The sequence below is a fragment of the Odocoileus virginianus genome, chromosome 4 (assembly GCF_023699985.2).
Source record: "Odocoileus virginianus isolate 20LAN1187 ecotype Illinois chromosome 4, Ovbor_1.2, whole genome shotgun sequence".
Lineage (NCBI taxonomy): Eukaryota > Metazoa > Chordata > Mammalia > Artiodactyla > Cervidae > Odocoileus > Odocoileus virginianus.
The window spans coordinates 65,134,751-65,154,921 of NC_069677.1; the positions used below are offsets into that span (position 1 = coordinate 65,134,751).

Sequence of the window (20,171 nt, forward strand, 5' to 3'; positions counted from 1 at the left end):
GCTCACACAGACTCCCCTACACCTCTGGAACATTTTTCTCCCACTTAATAGCACTGAATAGTCTATTCAAAAACTTTCCAGAGATATATCATCTTACAAATTGAGATCTTTCTCCAATTTCAAGTTCCTGAATTTAAAAGTAATATTCAGAACTTCCCTGGTGGTCCAGTGGTTAATGCAGGGAACACAGATTCAGTCTCTGGTCCAGAAAGATTCCACATGCAGGAGGGCAGGGAGGACACCGAGCTTGTGCACCACAACTGCTGAGCCCACAGCCTAGAGCTGCCCAACTTTGAGAAGCCACCGCCCACTGAGAGGGTAGCCCCTGCTTGCCTCAACTAGCAAAAGCCTTCATGCAGCAACTAAGACCTGGTGCAGCCATAAATCAATCAGTTAATTGAAAATAAAAATAATGTTTATTAATTAAATTATGAACAGTCCACCCAAAATTATTTGATTCTTCTCCCTAGCACATTTAGTTTTAGTTCCCTCTTACCCTGATACAACTTTTTACTTTTAGGTGCTCACCTGGTAGAGGTTATCGACTGCCAACAAGTGCCTTGGTGAACCTTTCTCATGGGAGTCGCTCTGAAACTGGAAATCAGAAGTTGACAGCCATTGTGAAACCACAGCCAGCTGTGAATCACTATAGCTCAAATTCATCCGTTTCATCTGGGCATTTGGGAGGCCTGAACCATTCTCCTCAATCACTTTTTGTTCCTACTCAAGTAAGATTTTTATTTAACTAATGGGCTTGAAAATAACTTTTCTCTTTATACATTTACTTCATGGATTAACTCATATTTTGAATTATATCACCCAAATGATCTATGTTATCCCCTACGAAATGACATTAATTTGAAAGGTAAATTTGAAAGGTTTTTCATGTTTATGTTTCATGTTTATCAAAAGCAGTTTTCAAATGCCCACCATATAACTTGTGTGATTTCCTTTATTTCATCTCCCTGACGGCAAAACTTGAATTGTTTTATGTGAGATATTTAACTTGATTTAATTTCATGGCCTAAAATTTTAACCAGACTTTTAAATCCAAATAACAGGTTTATTATAGACTAATTAGGAAACAGGTAAGTAGATGGTAACAAAGGAAACAAGCAAAAATCCTCTCAAATCTTGTAGGTAACTACTAGTCTTTTTGGTGCATATTTATGTTTCAGTTTTCCTTAAGAAGTTTTTTGTACTTTCTCAGGTACCTGCTAGAGATGATGATGAATTTTGTAACATTTGGCAGTCCTTACAAGGATCTGGAAAGGTTCAACACTTTCAGCCACTGCTACAAGAGAAGGTTAGTATACCTTGCTTAATGGACGTTTCATTTTTTTAAAATTTATTTTCTATTTCTCTTTTAGGTATGCAGTGATTAGTTTTTCTTCTGAAATCTCATAAAAGAGAAATAACACTTTTGATCTTAAATTTTCATAGTTCTCTTCAGCCACATATGTTTTCGGACCAATGAGTAAGACTATAGAAAATTTTTATTTTAAATTAGTTTGGGATTTTTTCTAGTTGTTTACAAATCATAATAACTATATTTTAAATTTAATAAAGGCTTTAATGGTATTCATTAACTTATTCTCTTCCACTTGAATGTATAGCTTTATGCTGGCAGTTGGTTGTCTTAAATATGAATGAGCGAATTCACATTCCATGATCAAGATTAAGAAAAGGAAAGAAATTCTGCTAAAAGAGGAGACTCAGGCACCAAACAAAGGAAGATGAAAAGAAACAAATTCCTACTACATTTTTTGCTAGTTACCTTCTTCTCAGCTTCAGTCAAAAAGGAATGTCCTCTCATGGTGGCCTGCACCATAAGGGCCTAATTTATTCTAATATCTCCAGTGATGGTGGCATTATCAGTGCTAGAGAGGGGAAAATAGCAAAGGCAATGATGGTGAAATTTAAATAAAAATGAGAGTGATAACAACATTTTAAGTCAGCTATACTTCAATTTTAAAATAAATTTATAAAATGGGGGGAAAAAAATCTAAAATTTAAAAAAAAAAGGGTGAGAGTGACAGTGCACAAGTCACCTCTGCCAATGTAATATATTTCAAGTTTTCCTTAGATCATTCATAAATGCTTTCTACATAAATGTAACCCATATCCAGATTTTTAAACCCTTTTTTCCTCTGTTTATTTAATATTGCCAACCACTCATTCTTCAGGAGTGCTTTTTTAAATCATTCTTTCATTCATTCAATACATTAAGTGCCTACCATGTGCCAGGCATTGTTCTATGCACCAAGAATACAGCTGAAAACAACAAAAATCCGGGCTCATATACAATTAGTATAGTAGGGAGAAAAGGATAATAAATAAGACAAAAATAAATAAATGGTATTAGATGATAATATAAGTTTGAGAAAAATTGTAGGGAAGCAGGATAGGGAATTTAGTGGAGAGGGCAGGTAAGGTTTTGTAATTTTAAATGGAATGTTCCAGTAACATTTGGGCAAAGATTTGAATGAAATGAAGAGTCGGATATATAGATATCTGAGGAGTGAGTATTCCAGACGAAGTCAAAGCTCCTGTTGGGAGTGGTGATCTCTGACATACACAAGGAAGAAGACAGTTTGTCTGAATCAGTACGGTGAGTTGTAGGAAATGTAATTAGAAAGCTAACAGATAGATACTAGTAGGTCCTTCTGGATCATTATAAGGACATTGGCTTTTACTCAGACAAGGAATCAGTAAAGCGTTTTGCACAGCAGAGTGACATGATTTGACTTATATTTTAATTCTATCACTCTGCCTGCTACCTTGAGAATAGAATGTAGAGGAACCAAGATGGAAACAGGGTAGTTCAGAAATTACTGAAATCATCAAGATTGAGTTGATAGTGACTTGGATCAGGATAGTAGGACCCTGTGAGAAGTAGTCAAATTCTTAACATATTTGGAAGGGATTTCCAGCTGATGATGAAATGGATATGGGGTAAAAGAGAAATAATGTATTAAAGGATATGACTCTTTAGGCCTGAGTAACTAAAATGATAGGTGGGCTGTTAACTGAGATGGGAAAAACTGAAGGTCTGGTAGATCTATGGGGGAAGATCAGGAATTCAGTTTTAATAAGTTTGAGATGCATGTTAAACATTTAAGAAGAGATATCAGAGTTAAATATCTGAGTGGAGATGTAGAGTTGGACATTTGAGTCTGAAGGTCATAAATGTTGTTCAGGCTAGTGAGATAAATTTGAAATTTGGAAGTCGTTTTACGTATGTGCAGATGTGAATATATGTGCATATATATATATATACACATATATTTAAATATACCCAAGATATGTATATATATATGTTATCTGTAGATGGGGAAACAGTGTCAGACTTTATTTTTTGGGGCTCCAAAATCACTGCAGATGGTGATTGCAGCCATGAAATTAAAAGACACTTAACTCCTTGGAAGGAAAGTTATGACCAACTTAGATAGCATATTAAAAAGCAGAGACATAAAAAAAAAATAAAAAGCAGAGACATTACTTTGCCAACAAAGGTCCGTCTAGTCAAGGCTATGGTTTTTCCAGTGGTCATGTATGGATATGAGAATTGGACTGTGAAGAAAGCTGAGCACCAAAAAATTGATGCTTTTGAACTGTGGTGTTGGAGAAGACTCTTTTTTTTTTTTTTTTCTTTTTCTTTTTTTTTTTTTTTTATTAGTTGGAGGCTAATTACTTTACATCATTACAGTAGTTTTTGTTATACATTGAAATGAATTAGCCATGGATTTACATGTATTCCCCATCCCAGTCCCCCCTCCCACCTCCCTCTCCACCCAATCCCTCTGGGTCTTCCCAGTGCACCAGGCCTGAGCACTTGTCTCATGTACCCAACCTGGGCTGGTTATCTGTTTCACCCTAGATAATATACACGTTTCAATGCTATTCTCTTGAAACATCCCACCCTCACCTTCTCCCAGAGTCCACAAGTCTGTTCTATACATCTGAGTCTCTTTTTCTGTTTTCCATATAGGGTTATCGTTACCATCTTTCTAAAGTCCATATATATGTGTTAGTATACTGTAATGGTCTTTGTCTTTCTGGCTTACTTCGCTCTGTATAATGGGCTCCAGTTTCATCCATCTCATTAGAACTGATTCAAATGAATTCTTTTTAATGGCTGAGTAATATTCCATGGTGTATATGTACCACAGCTTCCTCATCCATTCGTCTGCTGATGGGCATCTGGGTTGCTTCCATGTCCTGGCTATCACAAACAGTGCTGCGATGAACATTGGGGTGCACGTGTCTCTTTCAGATCTGGTTTCCTTGGTGTGTATGCCCAGATGGCTAACAAACACATGAAAAGATGCTCAACATCACTCATTATCAGAGAAATGCAAATCAAAACCACAATGAGGTACCATTATACGCCAGTCAGGATGGCTGCTATCCAAAAGTCTACAAGCAATAAATGCTGGAGAGGGTGTGGAGAAAAGGGAACCCTCTTACACTGTTGATGGGAATGCAAATTAGTACAGCCACTATGGAAAACAGTGTGGAAATTTCTTAAAAAGCTGGAAATAGAACTGCCATATGACCCAGCAATCCCACTTCTGGGCATACACACCAAGGAGAAGACTCTTGAGAATCCCTTGGACTGCAAGGAGATCCAAGCAGTCCATCCTAAAGGAGATCAGTCCTGGATGTTCATTAGAAGGACTGATGATGAAGCTGAAACTCCAATACTTTGGGCCACCTCATGCGAAGAGTTGACTCACTGGAAAAGACCCTGATGCTGGGAGGGGTTGGGGGCAGAAGGAGAAGGGGACAACAGAGGATGAGACGATTGGATGGCATCACCAACTCAATGGACATGAGTTTGAGTAAACTCCAGAAGTTTGTGATGGTCAGGGAGGCCTGGCATGCTGCACTTCATGGGGTCGCAGAGTCGGACACGACTGAGCGACTGAATTATCTGTATCCACTTTCTTGGATATAGATATAAAAGGGGTTCAGTAACTTAACCTTAGAGCATTCCATCTTTCAAGAGTTGGAGAGACTAAAAAGAAGACTGAAAAGGAATGGCCTGTGAGACAGGAAGAAAGCCAGGGAAGGGTGGTTTATACATGCCAAGTGAAGAATAGATGTTATAATAGAGTAATCAGCTGTGTCAAATGCTGTAGATGGATCAGTTAAGATGAAAGCTGAGAATTGACTACATACAGAATTTAACACATGAAGGCCATTGGGAACCTTGACAAGAGCAGTTTCAGTTGAATGATAGGAGTGAAATACTGCTAAGAGTGGGTTTAAGAGAGAAGAGGAGGAGAGAAATCAGAGGAACCAAATATAGGTAATTCTTTCAAGGAGTTCTGCTCTAAGAGAAAACATTACCCTGTCTCCTTTTTCCCTTCCCTGTGTGTTCAAGTTCTTTGTATGCTTTCACCCTTTCACTGGGGACTGTTCCCAAAACACAACAGATTTGTTTTCCCTGTTGCTTAACGGTGACTCTTACTTCTCTGCTATTTACCACTCGGTCTGTGTCCCTGATTCCAACCTTTCAATCAGGATCAACCAGTATCTCCACTTTCTAGAAGATGGGTATAGATGGATGCTACACCATCACCTCAACTTTAAGATAGCTCACAACTGACCTCACCTAAAACCTCTTATACCTTCTTTCCAGCATAACCATTTACCTGGGTGTATAATCTGAAAAGCATGAAGTTAAACGTTTTTGCTTCTTTCTAATATTTTTTGCATTGAGATCCCAAATCTTTTTGCCCCTTCTCAGTTTTACAACGGGACCTTAAATTGTGCCCCTCGCCCTAGATAAACCTCCTGTCTGTGCTTCCTGTTTGTTATGTCTTTCTAGCCCTTCTTACGTAGTACTACCTACATAATCTTTCCTAAAGATCTTTTCACCTGTGTTGGCCCCATGGCATAATTGAGTCAAGTATCTAATTAATAAGATCTCCTGGGACTTTTTTATAATTTTTATTTATTTTTTGTCTGTGTTGGGTCTTCGTCCTTTTGTGTGGGCTTTCTCTAGTTGTAGTGAACAGGGGCTATTCTCTAGTTGTGGTGTGCAGGCTTCTCATTGCTGTGGCTTCTCAGGCTCAGTAGTTGTGGCACATGGGCTTAGTTGCTCCACGGCATGTGAAATCTTCCCCAGACCAGGGATCGAACCCATGACCCCTACGTTGACATGCAGGTTCCTATCCACTGTACCTGCAGGGAAGTCCAAGATTCCTAGTTTTGAACTCACTTTATACCCTGAGGCAGTATAGTGAATATAAACCTGATATTAGAATTAGGAAATCAGGTTTTGTGCCTCAGATTGCACAAATCTAATTTCCCTGGGCTTCTTTGGCCTCAGGTGTAAAATTAAGGCTTTGGACGTAGATGAACTCTGAGGTCTTTTCAAACCCTAAAATAATGTTACTCAAATATTCTAGAATTTATAGGGCTCCCTGTTTAAAACTACTGGAGTTCAGGCTCAACTCAAACTAATATCTAGGTCTTCTATAATCTAACCCTGCACAGTTCTTATATAAAGTATGTCCAGCTGTTTGGTAAAATGCTCTCTTCCAGTCAAATTGATCTCCTTACTTTCCCTCTCCCATAAACAGATAATTTCCATTTCAGGTTACATGTTTGTATTGTTTCTTCCTTCTCTTTCCTCTCTCACTGCCAAAAGGTCTACTGGCATGTTACCACCAATTTCCTTTAGATGGAACTCAACACTTGATATTTTGTATTTCCATAGAATCTTCTGTATGCATCTCCTGTTATTAAGGTGCTATTTCATTATTCATGTCAACTGAACACTCCCATGTTTTTTCTCCTCTATATTCTAAGAATTATGAGCTACCGTATACAACCCTTATATCCATGAAGCATTAATAAACAGCCTGCTATTCATCTAATAAGCAAATTCAAGAGAACTCAACATGATTTTTTTTTTAAGGTATTCAAGCTTCTGGGAAAGGCAGAACTACAGAGACAGTAAAAATAACAGTGGTCGCCAGGGATTATTGGGAAAGGGAGAGATAATAGGTGGAGCACAGAAGATTTTTGGAGCCATGAATATATTCTGTATAATGTTAGATACATGTCATTACACATTTGTCCAGACCCACAAAATATATAACAACAAGAGTGGAACCAATGTAAAATATGGACTTTAAATAGCAGTTATGTGTCAGTGTAGGTTCATCAGTTGTCACAAATGTACTACTCCAGTGGGAGATGATAATAATGGGGAAGGCTATGCGTGTATGGAGGTGGGGGTGGGGGGGATAGGGGAATCTTTGTACCTTCCTCTCAGTATTATTGTGAACCTGTTGATAAAACTGCTTTTTTAAAAAGTCTTTTAAGAAACGTTCAAGTTTTTTTGGCAAAATACAACAATACAACTAACATAAATAGACATGTAGACATCAAACAGAATAATTCAAAAAACTATATTTAAAAGTGGAATATTTTCTTATTAAAGTTATGGCACTTTTTCTCTGAAATCATACTGTGAACATGGGTTTTAGAATTAGGGCTCAGATGTCAGCTCTCCTATAACCATTATCATTTTGAGCCTCAGTTCTGTCATCTATAACATAGAATCTGAATACAGCATAGCATTTTTATGATTGTAGCATTATTATAATGATGTTAAGATAATGGATGCAAAGTACATCTTACTATGCCTGGCACATAATAGACACACAATATTTGTTCAAAGCATTCTATTGATCCTGATATTTTGATTCCCTTTTTAGCATCAGAATTCTCTGAAATGAACTGCTATAGCCCAGATTCCCACCAGCCATTGTGCTGTGCAGATGGAAATCTCCTGGCCCTTTTCTTTAGTCTTAAAGACCAAAGAACCCTAGATGTTCCTGTGCATGTGAATTCACTAGACCTTCCTTCACACTTTGGTGCATATCACAACTGTTTTGGAGCATGTCCACTGCCGACTAGAACATGAGATGCCTTTGCTCATACCCAGTGTTCATTCATCTGTGCTCAGAAGAAAATAAATAGGGTCCACCAGAAGCAAAATTAATCATTAGAGAAAGATTAATTTATATTGAACATCTCCACCCTCTACTCTGCTTCTGCCTCCCACTTCAGCTATGGCAATTTATCTGTCTCTTTTTGCCTTCATGCCTCTTCTCCCTATCAGAAAGCAAAAAGATTAGATATGATCTTTATATGAAACTTACTCATATGTCATTTTGCTAATTTTGTCCATTCATGTGCTGTCTCAGTTACAGTAGCTTTATAATCAGTCTTGCTATCTGGTAGTAGTAGTCTTCCAGCAGTTGGATACCTTGACAACATATTAATTAATAAAGATCAGGTGCTGGGGGAAGGGATGTGGAAGGACTAATATCCTCAACTTTTATAACATGGGGGCAGGAATAATAAATTTTTAAAAATTCATTAATGGAAATATTTAAAATAATGAAGTCAAGAGAATAGTACTGATCCTTTACCTTGAACATGTCCAGTTCTCTCTTCTTAACACCTACTCATCTCTCATCTCACATACTCTAGAGGTAGGGTTACTTGGAAGCAAATTTAGAAAGATCTTTAGAGGCTGATATTTCTGTTGCGAAGAAACATTCAACTAAAGTTTGATCTTTGGTTTCTGAATTAACTTCAAACAAAATTAAACTTAATTCTTTCTGTTGAAAGCATTTTTATAAAGTGATTGTTTTCTATGTACCTTTATATCTAGTGCATAGAGAAGTGTCTGGAGTGATGATCATAATGTCAATAATAGTTATTTCAAGGGTGGTAGAATTTGAATGGTTTTCTTAAATTCTCTTTACTTTTCTGAATTCCTTAAATCTTTTTCTAATGAAGTCTATAATTTTTACAAAAAAATAATAAAGTAACTATTAAGCATTGAGGAAGAGAAGTAGGTTTAATATTAAGAGTTTATTTAAATCATTTATAAGAATTTTAACTTTCAGGGTGCAGTTCTACCTCAAGAAATAAGTCAAGTAACTCAACATCATAAAACTGGCTTTAATGACAACAGCGTTAAGCAGAGAAAACATGAGCCTCACAGAAAATGTAAGTTATGAGTTAGAAAGTATATATATGGTGCTAAGTGCTTCCTTTTATTTTTATAAATTAACAGCTTTATTGTTATAATTCACATATCATAAAATTCATCCTTTTATAGTTCAATCAGTGTTTTTTTAGTGTTTTCACAAAGTTGTACAACCAATGCTAGTATCTAAATTTAGAACATTTTTATCACCCCAAAAGAAATATCATACTTATTAGTAGTCATACTCATTAGTCTGTACTTACTAGTAGTCATTCCCCTATCCCTGGCAACTGCTAATTACTTCTGCCTCTGTGAATTGACCTGTTCTGGACATTTCCTATAAATAGAAACATAAAATATGTGATCTTTGAGACCGATTCTGCTCACTCGGCATAATCTTTTCAAGATTCATCCATGTTGTAGCATATATGAGTACTTCATTCCTTTTTAGGACTAAACAATTTTCTATTACATGAATACAACGTTTTGTTGATCCATCCTCCCATTGATGGATATGTTGGTCATTTGCACTTTTTTGTTATAATAAATAATGCTACTGTGGATATTTATATACAAGTTTTTGTGTGAACACCTGGTGGCACAGATGGTAAAGTGTCTGCCTACAATGCAGGAGACCCAGGTTCGATCCCTGGGTCGGGAAGATCCTCTGGAGAAGGAAATGGCAACCCACTCCAGTACTCTTGCCTGGTCCCATGGATGGAGGAGCCTGGGAGGCTACAGTCCATGGGGTCGCAAAGAGTCAGACACGACTGAGTGACTTCACTTTTGTGTGAACATATGGTTACAGGTCTCTTGAGTATATATGAAGTTAAGAAATAACTGAGTCTTTTATTTATTTACTGAGTTAACTGAGTTAACTCTATGCCTAAGTTTTTGTGGAACTACCACACTGTTTTCCAAAATGGCTATGGTTACAGGTCTCTTGAGTATATATGAAGTTAAGAAATAACTGAGTCTTTTATTTATTTACTGAGTTAACTGAGTTAACTCTATGCCTAAGTTTTTGTGGAACTACCACGCTGTTTTCCAAAATGGCTGTACCATTTTACGTTCCCACCAGCAATATATGAGGGTCCAATTTCTTCCCATCCTCCACAACACTTGTTACGGAATGTTGTTATCCAGCTTTTTTGTTATAGTCATCCTAGTAAATGTAAAGTGGAGTTTCCTTGTGGTTTTCATTTCTAATTCATTAATAACTAATAGTGGTGAGCATGTTTTCATGTGCTTATTGGCTGTTTATCTTCTTTGGAGAAACGTTCAAATCCTTTGCTCATTTTAAAATTAGGTTGTCAAAAATAAATAAATAAATAAATAAAAGTAAATAAATAAAATTAGGTTGTCTTCACTGGAGGAGGTACCCACTCCAGTATTCTAGCCTGGAGAATTCCATGGACAGAGAAGCCTGGCAGGCCATAGTCCATGGGATCACAAAGAGTCGGACATGACCGAATGACTAACACACACACCCAGCCCACTTGAATCTGCAGCCTAACCCAGGAGACAGATAAGGCACAGAGGGTGGCAGGATGAAGTGTCATTCCAAACCCTACAAGAGAGGGGCGAGGTGGGGGAAGTGGACGGAGCCAAGAGACAAACTTTCAGAGGTCCATGCCTGCATGGAGGGCTTCCCCGAGGAGGAGGCAAGTGAGATGAGGCCAAGAGGGTGTGTGAGTGTTAGCTTGCAGAAAGGAAAGGACAAAGGGTTCTGGGCAGATGTTAGAGGACCAGGTGTGAGTAGCCACTGGGCCCAGGGTGTGTGTGCAACACCATGCTCCATGCCAGGGGTGTGGTGGGGTGCCTCTCCAGATCCTGGGCTTTGGGAAGGTACTCGTGCTGCTGGGGTCCCAGGGACACAGGGCAGGCAGTACAAATTCAAACTTCGGCGGTGACACACCCTGCAAAGCAGGTGAGCCCCCAGATACAATGCAGGTAAGAAAAGCCAGACGCAGAAAGCCATAGAATGTGTGATTCCATTTCTACAAAATGTCCAGAACAAGAAAATCCAGAGAGAGAAAGAGTGGGTTTGTGGTTGCCAGGGTCTGGGAGATGAGCGGTCACAGCTAATGTGTCTCTCAGGCCAGAAGGTGTAGGCCGGAGGAAAGTGTGGGTACCCTGAAAGGAGCGTGCACCCCAGTCAGGCATGCACCCAGCTGGGAAAGGGTGCCAGCCTGTACCCCACTGCTCCTGGTACGCCCCCAGCAGTGGCAGCCCTGGCAAGGGAGTACTTGTGTCAGTGGCCAAGCCTTGGTGACCTGTGGCCACTCCACCCTGAATTCTGGTAGGAGCAGGAGTATATTGGGATGCAGCCTGCCCTCTCCTTGTACACTGGGTTTTCAAGAATCCTGGCCAAGCCCGGGCTCCTCCATGCTGGGCCTCAGGCTTCTCTGGAAGATGGAACAACAGCCTCGTCCTCAGTGGACAGTGGTCAAGTTTAAGGGTGTTTGCACCCAGAAAAGACTGAATCAGCTGAACTGCCCTTATTGACTCCTCGGAACAGCCACTGGGTTCTGGGTTCCATCAGGAATACTCAGTGCTTTTATTAATGACAGCAGCAGCAATAGTAGTAATAACAATAATGGGAGGACTAGTGTGAGAACATAAGAACCATGACCTTACACTTTCATATGCTGTGGCAGTTCAGTTCAAAACTTCACATCACCTCTCCTAGGAAACCGCGCCCCTAAGAAGTCACATCCATGTGAAATGCCATGCCCCTTATGAGCCTTCAGTTCTTCACCTGCAAAGTGAAAGAACCAAATACCTGAAGTTTAAATCAAACCAGGTCAGGAACACTGCCCAGAGGGACAAATCAACTAATCCTACCTTGATTTACAGTTTTGGTCTCCAGGGGATTTTCTTTCTCTCTCTCTCTCTTTTTTTTTGTTGTTGTTTGTTTGCATCCAAGTTAAAAATACATTGCTTGAAAATAAAATTTTTAAAGTTAGGCTGTCTTTTTGTTCTTGAGTTGTAAGAGTACTTTTAATATTCCATATCCTATGAAGTACTTTCTATGTTCTATATACTATATGCTGTTCAGATATTTGATTTGCAGATATGTGCTATCATTCTGTGGTTGTCTTTTAACTTTCTTTACAGTGTCCTTGAAGCACAAAAGTTTTTAATTTTGACCAAGTCCAATTTTTCTATTTCTACTTTTTCTTTAGTTGCTTGTGCTTTAGGTATCATCTAAGCAACCATTACCTAATTCAAGGTCACAAAAATTTCCACCTGTGTTTTCTTCTAAGAGCATTACAGTTTTATCTGTAACATTTAGGTCTTTTTTCCATTTTTGAATAACTGCATACCATATATGGTATAAGTCCATATTCACTCTTTTGCATACAGACATCTAGTTGTCCCAGCACTATGTATTAAAAGACTGTTCTTTGCTCATTGAATTTTCTTTGCACTCCATTGAATTGTCTTGGCACCCTTGTCAGAAATCAGTTGACCACAGATGCATAGGTTTATTTCTAGTCTCTAATTGCATTTCACAGATTTATATTCCATATTTTTGTGCACAACACACCATCTTCATTACCATAGTTTTGTTATCAGTTTTGCAATTGGAAAGTTCAACAAAGTTGAATCCTCCAACTTTGTTTTTCAAGATTATATTGTCAAGTTCTGGTCTCTTGCATTTCCATGTCAATTTTAGGATCAGCTTGTCTATTTCTGCAAATATAGCAGCTGGAATTTCTATAGGGATTATACTGAATCTGTAGACCACTTTGGGTAGTATTATCATCTTCAGTAAGCCTTTCTATTTCTTTCAATGATGTCTTGTAGTATTCAGTGTATAAGTCTTGAATTTTTTGTTAAATTTATTACTAAGTATTTTATTCTATTGCATTTGTCAGTGGAGCTGTTTTCTTAATTTTAAGGGCATATTATTCATTACTGTTTATAGAAATAAAACTAACTTTTGTATATTGATTTTGTATTTCTCCACCTTGTTGAACTTATTTATTAGCCCTAGTTTTTTGTGGCTTCAACAAATGTAGTTTTACTTCTTCCTATACAATCTGGATGCCTTGTTTATTTTTCTTGCCTAATTGTGTGGCTAAAACCACTAGTTAAATAGAAGTGGTGAGGGTAGGCATCCTTGTCTTTATCTTAAGGGTAAGCTTTCAGTCTTTCATCATTAAATATAATGTTAACTGTGGGGTTTTGATAGCTGACCTTTATTAGGTGAAGAAGTTTCTTTGTATTCCTAGATTGTTGATTTTTTTTAACCTTGGAGGGATGTAAGTTTTTGTCACATGCTATTTCTTTGACTTTTGAGATGATCACATGGTTTCTGTCCTTTATGCGTTCGATGTGTTTTTTTTCATTGATTGTTTTTCATATGTTGAACCAACCTTGCATACCTGGGATAAATCCCACTAGATCTTAGTGTATAATCCTCCTTATACACTACAAGATTCTATTCATTGGTATTTTGTTGAGGATCTTTGCATCTGTATTCATAAAGGACATTTGTAATTTTCTTGTGATGTCTTTAATTTTGGTATCATGGTATACTGGGCTCATAGAATGTTGGAATAACACTTTGAAAGAGCTCTAGCCTCATTCTAATCTCAAGTAGCAGCCAGGCTGTGGATTTTCACCCAAAAAAATACTACCTGTTTTTTTTCCCCAAGGCTTCATGGAACTGGAGAGTAAGGGATGGAACTGAATTGGGCAAATTCAAATGTCACAAAGCTCACTGCTTTTACTAAGATTCAGTCTTTTTTCTTGAAGAAATACATCCCAGATTGTTGCAGGTCTTTGATTAATTTCCATCATTCTGAAAATTAGGATTCTGGTAATATTTATATTCATTTTCTTGTTGCTTTTATGGAGGAAAGAATTTGTAGAGGTCCTTCAGTATTTTTGCTGATGTCACCTCACTAACCACATTTTGAGATAAATTTAAATTTTATTTAGAGTAACCCAGTTACCTTTTTGTGTATATAAACACTTGCCTATTACATTACTCCAGGGACTTCCCTGGCAGTCCAGTGGTTAAGACATCATGCTTCCACTACAGGGGCACAAGTTTAGTCTTTGGTTGGGGAACCTAAGATCTTACGTGCTGCAAGGCATGGCCAAAAAATGTAAAATAAATAGATAAATAAATTCAAATTATATTACAGATTTTTGTTAAGACTATGTGCAAGTATTTTGTTGTTCATATTCTCTAACACATTTTATATATTTTGACTCTTTTCATTCGTTTCAGTAGTCCACTGTGTTTTAGGCACAGTAGGGAATACAGATACACAGATGAGAACCTTCATCTTATAGTTACTTTTTCTCTTCTCTTGGTCATAGTATTCCCAAATTGTATCAGATTGCTCTTCATGTTCAAAATATGGCTCTTTTGTTATTCATTTATTTATTTATTCAGTTGTATTATGTGCAAGGTATTGTTTTAGGTGCTAGGGATAAGTCAGACAAGTTTTCTGACCTAATGGACTTTATATTCTAAGGTTGAGACTAACAATAGGCAAAGAATAAATTCCATAATCTGTAGTAATGATAAATCTATGATGAAAAATAAAGCAGAGTAAGAAGATTGAGTGATGCAGATGCTGTTTTAAATTGGGTAGTCAAGTAATACCTCTCCAAGGATACATTTGAATAGAGGCCCAAATAAAAGGTAAGTGGAATCAGCTTGCTGAATTTCCAGCAGAGGAAATACCAAGTGCCAAGTCCTAAGTCTAATTGATTATATTTTATATGCACATGGTATTTTATATATTTATATATTTCCTATAGTTTAAGAATAGTCTTTATAAAATGTTTTTCTAAAAACTATTTTGAAAAAACTTTTCTTGTTTTATAACTTTGGTTCAGATTTTTGTTTTTGTTTTGCACCAATATCTATATGTTACTTTGTTTCTTTTACATTTTAAGTTAAATATAGATTCATGTCCCCATAAATCTAATAATTAAAGCTTCAAGATTTTATAGTTAATTAAAATGTTTGTGATTTTTCTTCAAGTTATTCTTTATGTAAAAGTATGTAAGCCATTTACATTATGTGGAATTCCAATTAGTTTTCTTGTGTGTCTCAACAAAGGTTTAATGTTGAATCATGTCATATTACTTGTACTTTTCCTCCTTTTTTGCAAGAATTCTTCCTTTCCTTCCTTTCTTCTTTTACCCTCTCTGTTCTCTCTCTTCCCTTCCCTTTTCATCTTTGTGCCTTCCTTCCCTTTTCTCTCATTCCATCCCCTCCCTCCCTTCCATCCCTTCCCTCTACTTCTTTCCTCATCCTCTCTTTCCTCTTGTGTCCCTCTCTTTCTTCCTCCTTCCTTTTTTTCTTTCTTCCTTCTTTTCTTTCCTTCATCCTTTTTCCCTTCCCTCCTTCCTCTTCTAATCTATCCTTTTTCATTTTCTTTCTGTTCTAATTTTCTCTTAACAAGAATACTAACATAGCTTCCTCATTGGTCTCTTACTCTTTCTATATAATAAGCCACTGCTATATTTTAATTTTCTTAAAGCACAATTCTGATCAGATTCTTACCTGGTCAAAACTTTTCTGTGATTATGCCCATTACCTCCAGTGTAATTCCATAATCTTCAGTCCTTGGCAGATTATGCCTGCAGCCTGCTCCTCTAGTTCAACTAAGTTGCATTATACTTCTTAGCCTCCAGCAGAACTTGTCTGTTTAGAGTGCCACAAATATTCCTTGCTTTCTGCTTCTCCTATTATTTGTCTTTTCTCTTATTATTTTCTTTGCTGGAATACTTAGCCCCCTATTCTGCCCTTTGGAAACTTGCCACTCTGCAAGACTCAATTAGATGCCACCTTTCTTTTTCCCTTGTTGTTGCCTGTATCTTTTCTCCCCCTCATCTAGATTACAAGTTCCTCAAAAGCAGAGCCTTTGTCTCCCTCCATGAAATTCAGTGAATTCTTTAGTACTGTGCCTTGCTGTGGTAAATATTTGGTAAATTTAACAGGTATGCAGCAATTTTCATTTAACAGAATTTCTATTTTCTTTGTCTAGTTAAAGAAGAGTGTAAGAGTCCTAAAACTGAGAGTCGGTCACAAAAAATGTCAAATAGGCAGGTAAGCTTCTTAAAATCAAATTTCTAGTAGCCCACTTTTTATTTTTTTTTTTCATTTATTAAGTCCGTTTATTGATTTATTCAGTAAATATTTACTAAACAACTATTATGTTTGTTGCCTATATTATGCCTATTCTTTTTTTTTTTTTTCTTCCATTTATTTTTATTTGTTGGAGGCTAATTACTTTACAACATTGCAGTGGTTTTTGTCATACATTGAAATGAATTAGCCATGGATTTACATGTATTCCCCATCCCGGTCCCCCCTCCCACCTCCCTCTCCACCCCATCCCTCTGGGTCTTCCCAGTGCACCTGGCCCGAGCACTTGTCTCATGCATCCAACCTGGGCTGGTGATCTGTTTCACCCTAGATATACATGTTTCGATGCTGTTCTCTTGAAACATCCCGCCCTCGCCTTCTCCCACAGAGTCCACAAGTCTGTTCTATACATCTGAGTCTCTTTTTCTTTTTTTGCATATAAGGTTATCGTTACCATCTTTCTAAATTCCATATATATGTGTTAGTATACTGTAATGGTCTTTATCTTTCTGGCTTACTTCGCTCTGTATAATGGGTTCCAGTTTCACCCATCTCATTAGAACTGATTCAAATGAATTCTTTTTGATGGCTGAGTAATATTCCATGGTGTATATGTACCACAGCTTCCTCATCCATTCATCTGGTGATGGGCATCTAGGTTGCTTCCATGTCCTGGCTATTATAAACAGTGCTGCGATGAACATTGGGGTGCACGTGTCTTTTTATTGGAATTGGTGGCATCTGCCTTAATTTTGCAGCCCTTTCAACCAGATTCATAATGTGTGTGGCAAGATGGTTGCTGAGCCTGTCAGTCCCTTGGATGGGAGGTTGCACAGCTAGAGTCTAAGACTTGGAATTAAAGATACATTCTGGTTCTGCTGTTTAATGGTTCAGTTGCCTTGAACAAGTCACTGCACTTTTCACAGCCTCAATTTCTTCATCTTTAAAATAGAGACTAAAATATATCACTTGTCCTTCTCATTCATTATGTATAGTCTGGTGCTAGTGCTTAGTCCCTCACTCTTGTCTGACTCTTTGCTACCCTATGAACTGCAGCCCTCAAGGCTCCTCTCTCCATGGGAATTCTTTACCAGCTGAGCTACCAGGAAAGCCCTATATAAATACATACAAACATGCCTACTTGTATGAGTGTGTGTACATTTTATTTATAAAATATTTGGAAATACGGGCTGCTGTCCATGGGGTCACAAAGAGTTGGACACGATTGAGCAGCTAAACATGCACGCATGTTTGTATATTCAATGAAAGTATATAGACCAACATGGAAAAGTTAACAGTTAATTCTGTGGAGTTAGGTTAATAAGAAAAACTGAGATCATTTATGTTTTATTTTAAGAGTTTCTGCTGATTGATAAAGAGTGTATATACATTTGATAATTAAAAAAACACTTTAAATCTAAAAATATATGTGTATACTTCTCATGTGTACATTTTATATACATATTATGTTTTATAACAAAGTTTTTTAAAAAGTTAGATCTGTTATAAGCTATAATAAATTTTAAAAGATATCTTAGATATCTTGGCACACAACAGGTTCTCAGTAATGGAGCCCATTAATTTTCAGATACCAATAAAGGGTTGAATTACATGACTTTGAAAGCCCTCTCCTTCTGAAACTCTTATGCTATAACTTCCTTTCTTCTAGAAAAGGAGTTCATAAACTCTTTAGTGCTGTGGACCTCTTTGGTGAAGCGTATGGACTCTTTCTGAGAATAATAGTATTAATGCTACAATAAAATACATAAGATTTGAAAGAAAACCAATTATATTGAAATGCCATTAGAATCACCACCATTGTATTAATAGTTTATTGCCTACATTCATAATTGAAGGGAATGCTAAATCTTATTTAGAAATTAATGGAGGTTAAGATGTAATTTTTTCCCTCATCAAGTTTATGAGCCCCCCCTTTTTTCTTATGATATAAAAGAAAAAATAACGCTCCAAAAAGTTTGCAGTGATTTATTTAGAATACTGTTAAGTAGTAACTATAATTTTATTTACACAAAAACCCATTCTTACTCTTTTATAGACATTTGGAGGGCCTGCCAAATGTAATATTAAGCTACTGAAGAGAAATGAAAGTTCAGAAGTCTCAGAAAATCAAAAGGTTGTGACTGGTCATCCAAGTGCTGTTGATAAGGTAAAAGACCATTCATTCAGTTTCTCTTCCCACACTTTAACACTTGGAAAGACGAGTGAATGAAAATTAAATGATCATTTTTGTACATAAAACTCTTAGTGATTTTCAGGTCCGTGTACTTTCGAAACTTCATGCACAAAATATTTATTCTTTTAGCCTAATCCTGGAATTGAGAACTTCTTAGCATCCTTGAATATCTCCAGAGAAAATGAAATACAGTCATCTCATCATGAAGAGCCTCCAAGTGAAGAACATTTGTCACCACAGTCATTTGCTATGGTTCGTATTTTGTAGGAGCTTGTACAATATGGTAATTTCATTATTGTTGGCCATACATACCCTGTGCAATAGTTAAGACACCTTCTTTTACATAGGCTGATGTGATGCATATTATTGTCATCCTGTGAGGAAAACCGGGCTGTCCTGGGCAGTTTAGCCACCATAACTCCCTTGTTTTTCAAACATTGTTCCCAGACTATTTGGTCAGAAATTAAGCAGGAATGATAATTATTATTTCTTTGCCAGGAAATTTGGATTTTTTTCAGCTCTCTTGATTTTCCATATTCTTTATCTGAGTGTAGTTATTGTCTTAATTTTTAACAATAGAACTTATTAAAAGGAGGATCAGTAAGCTCTGTAACTCTGTTTAACTTTTCTCTCTACCCCCACTATCTCATACCAATCATTTTCAAAGCAGAAGGGAACTCGGATGCTTAAAGAAATTCTAAAAATTGACAGCTCTGACTGTATGGACCGTAAGAATGAAATGAAACAGTTTGGTAATGAAGTCACTGTTTCCTCTAGTAGAAGAGATGAATATGGATCTTCTTCACAACCTAAACAAAATAAGAAATTGAGTAAGTAAACTAAGTACTTAATAAGAAATTAAGTAAGCTAATAGCCAACTTCAAAAATTCAGTTCATTTGGTTTTTTAATCTTGTGATTTTTAAAGGTAAGACTACTTTTATTTTTTTAAGTATAATGAAGGGTAATAAGAGTATGTTTTCTTATGCTTATGTCATTATATAACAATGTATTAAATAACTGTAACCAGTAGATCTCTCATTATCTTCTTGTAACTACTTAAATTATATCATATACTCATTCTGTAGATTCCAAACCTAGAAAAGTTTTTACATTTTAGCTTTTTCTCAATAATTTAAAAATTATTATGTAATTTAAATATATTATTTACCTTTTCTTTTATCTGTGAAATAACATTGCAGATGTCTGTTGCAATAATTATATGACATAGATAAAGCAGTTAGCAGTGTGTCTAACACATCCTAGGTGCCAATAATTGGTATTAGTATTATGTTAAAATAACTTGACTCACATAAAAAAGAAGCTGTAAAATCAATTAAAAATAATTAATGGAGGCACACATTGGAAAGTGGCACTTACCATAAGTCTGTGAAGCCTATAGCATAACAGCTGGCACACAACTGGACTTCACTAGTTGTCGATCATTGCCCCTACTTCTGTGTCCACTATACTTAATATTTTATCTCTGTAATTATCTTCAGAAGTCCACCAGGAATAATGGAAGGTGGGGACAGAAGTTTCTCAGGTAAAAAGCATTTTAAAATAAGCCAATTTGAATTTATTAAGGATCAAAATCTGGAACAACATCAGAGCCTAACTTCATTTATCCACTGAGTATCAGGATAAATAATTAAAATTCCAATAACTCAGGAAACAATATATATCATAGTGACAAATATATGCTTGAAATAGAGCAAAATAAAATTTTAAAACAGTATCAGGTAAGTATGATACCACTGTCAAAAACAAGTAACTTTTGCTATATTTCATATAGTAAAAAATATCATATACCTTAGAATGAAAAGCTCAGAAT

At 36.6% G+C, this 20,171-nt stretch overlaps 1 protein-coding gene across 1 annotated transcript in view; it reads left to right on the forward strand.

Moving 5' to 3' along the window:
- The window catches only part of XRN1 (5'-3' exoribonuclease 1), a 111,749-nt gene that overhangs the window by 76,193 nt on the left and 15,385 nt on the right, over window positions 1–20,171 (forward strand). Inside the window, exons 31-37 of the mRNA XM_020887136.2 lie at window positions 521–728; window positions 1,211–1,306; window positions 8,940–9,042; window positions 16,045–16,106; window positions 18,202–18,312; window positions 18,469–18,591; window positions 19,010–19,169. Of these exons, the coding sequence (XP_020742795.2) occupies window positions 521–728; window positions 1,211–1,306; window positions 8,940–9,042; window positions 16,045–16,106; window positions 18,202–18,312; window positions 18,469–18,591; window positions 19,010–19,169 (863 nt within the window). The remainder of the gene's footprint in view (window positions 1–520; window positions 729–1,210; window positions 1,307–8,939; window positions 9,043–16,044; window positions 16,107–18,201; window positions 18,313–18,468; window positions 18,592–19,009; window positions 19,170–20,171) is intronic.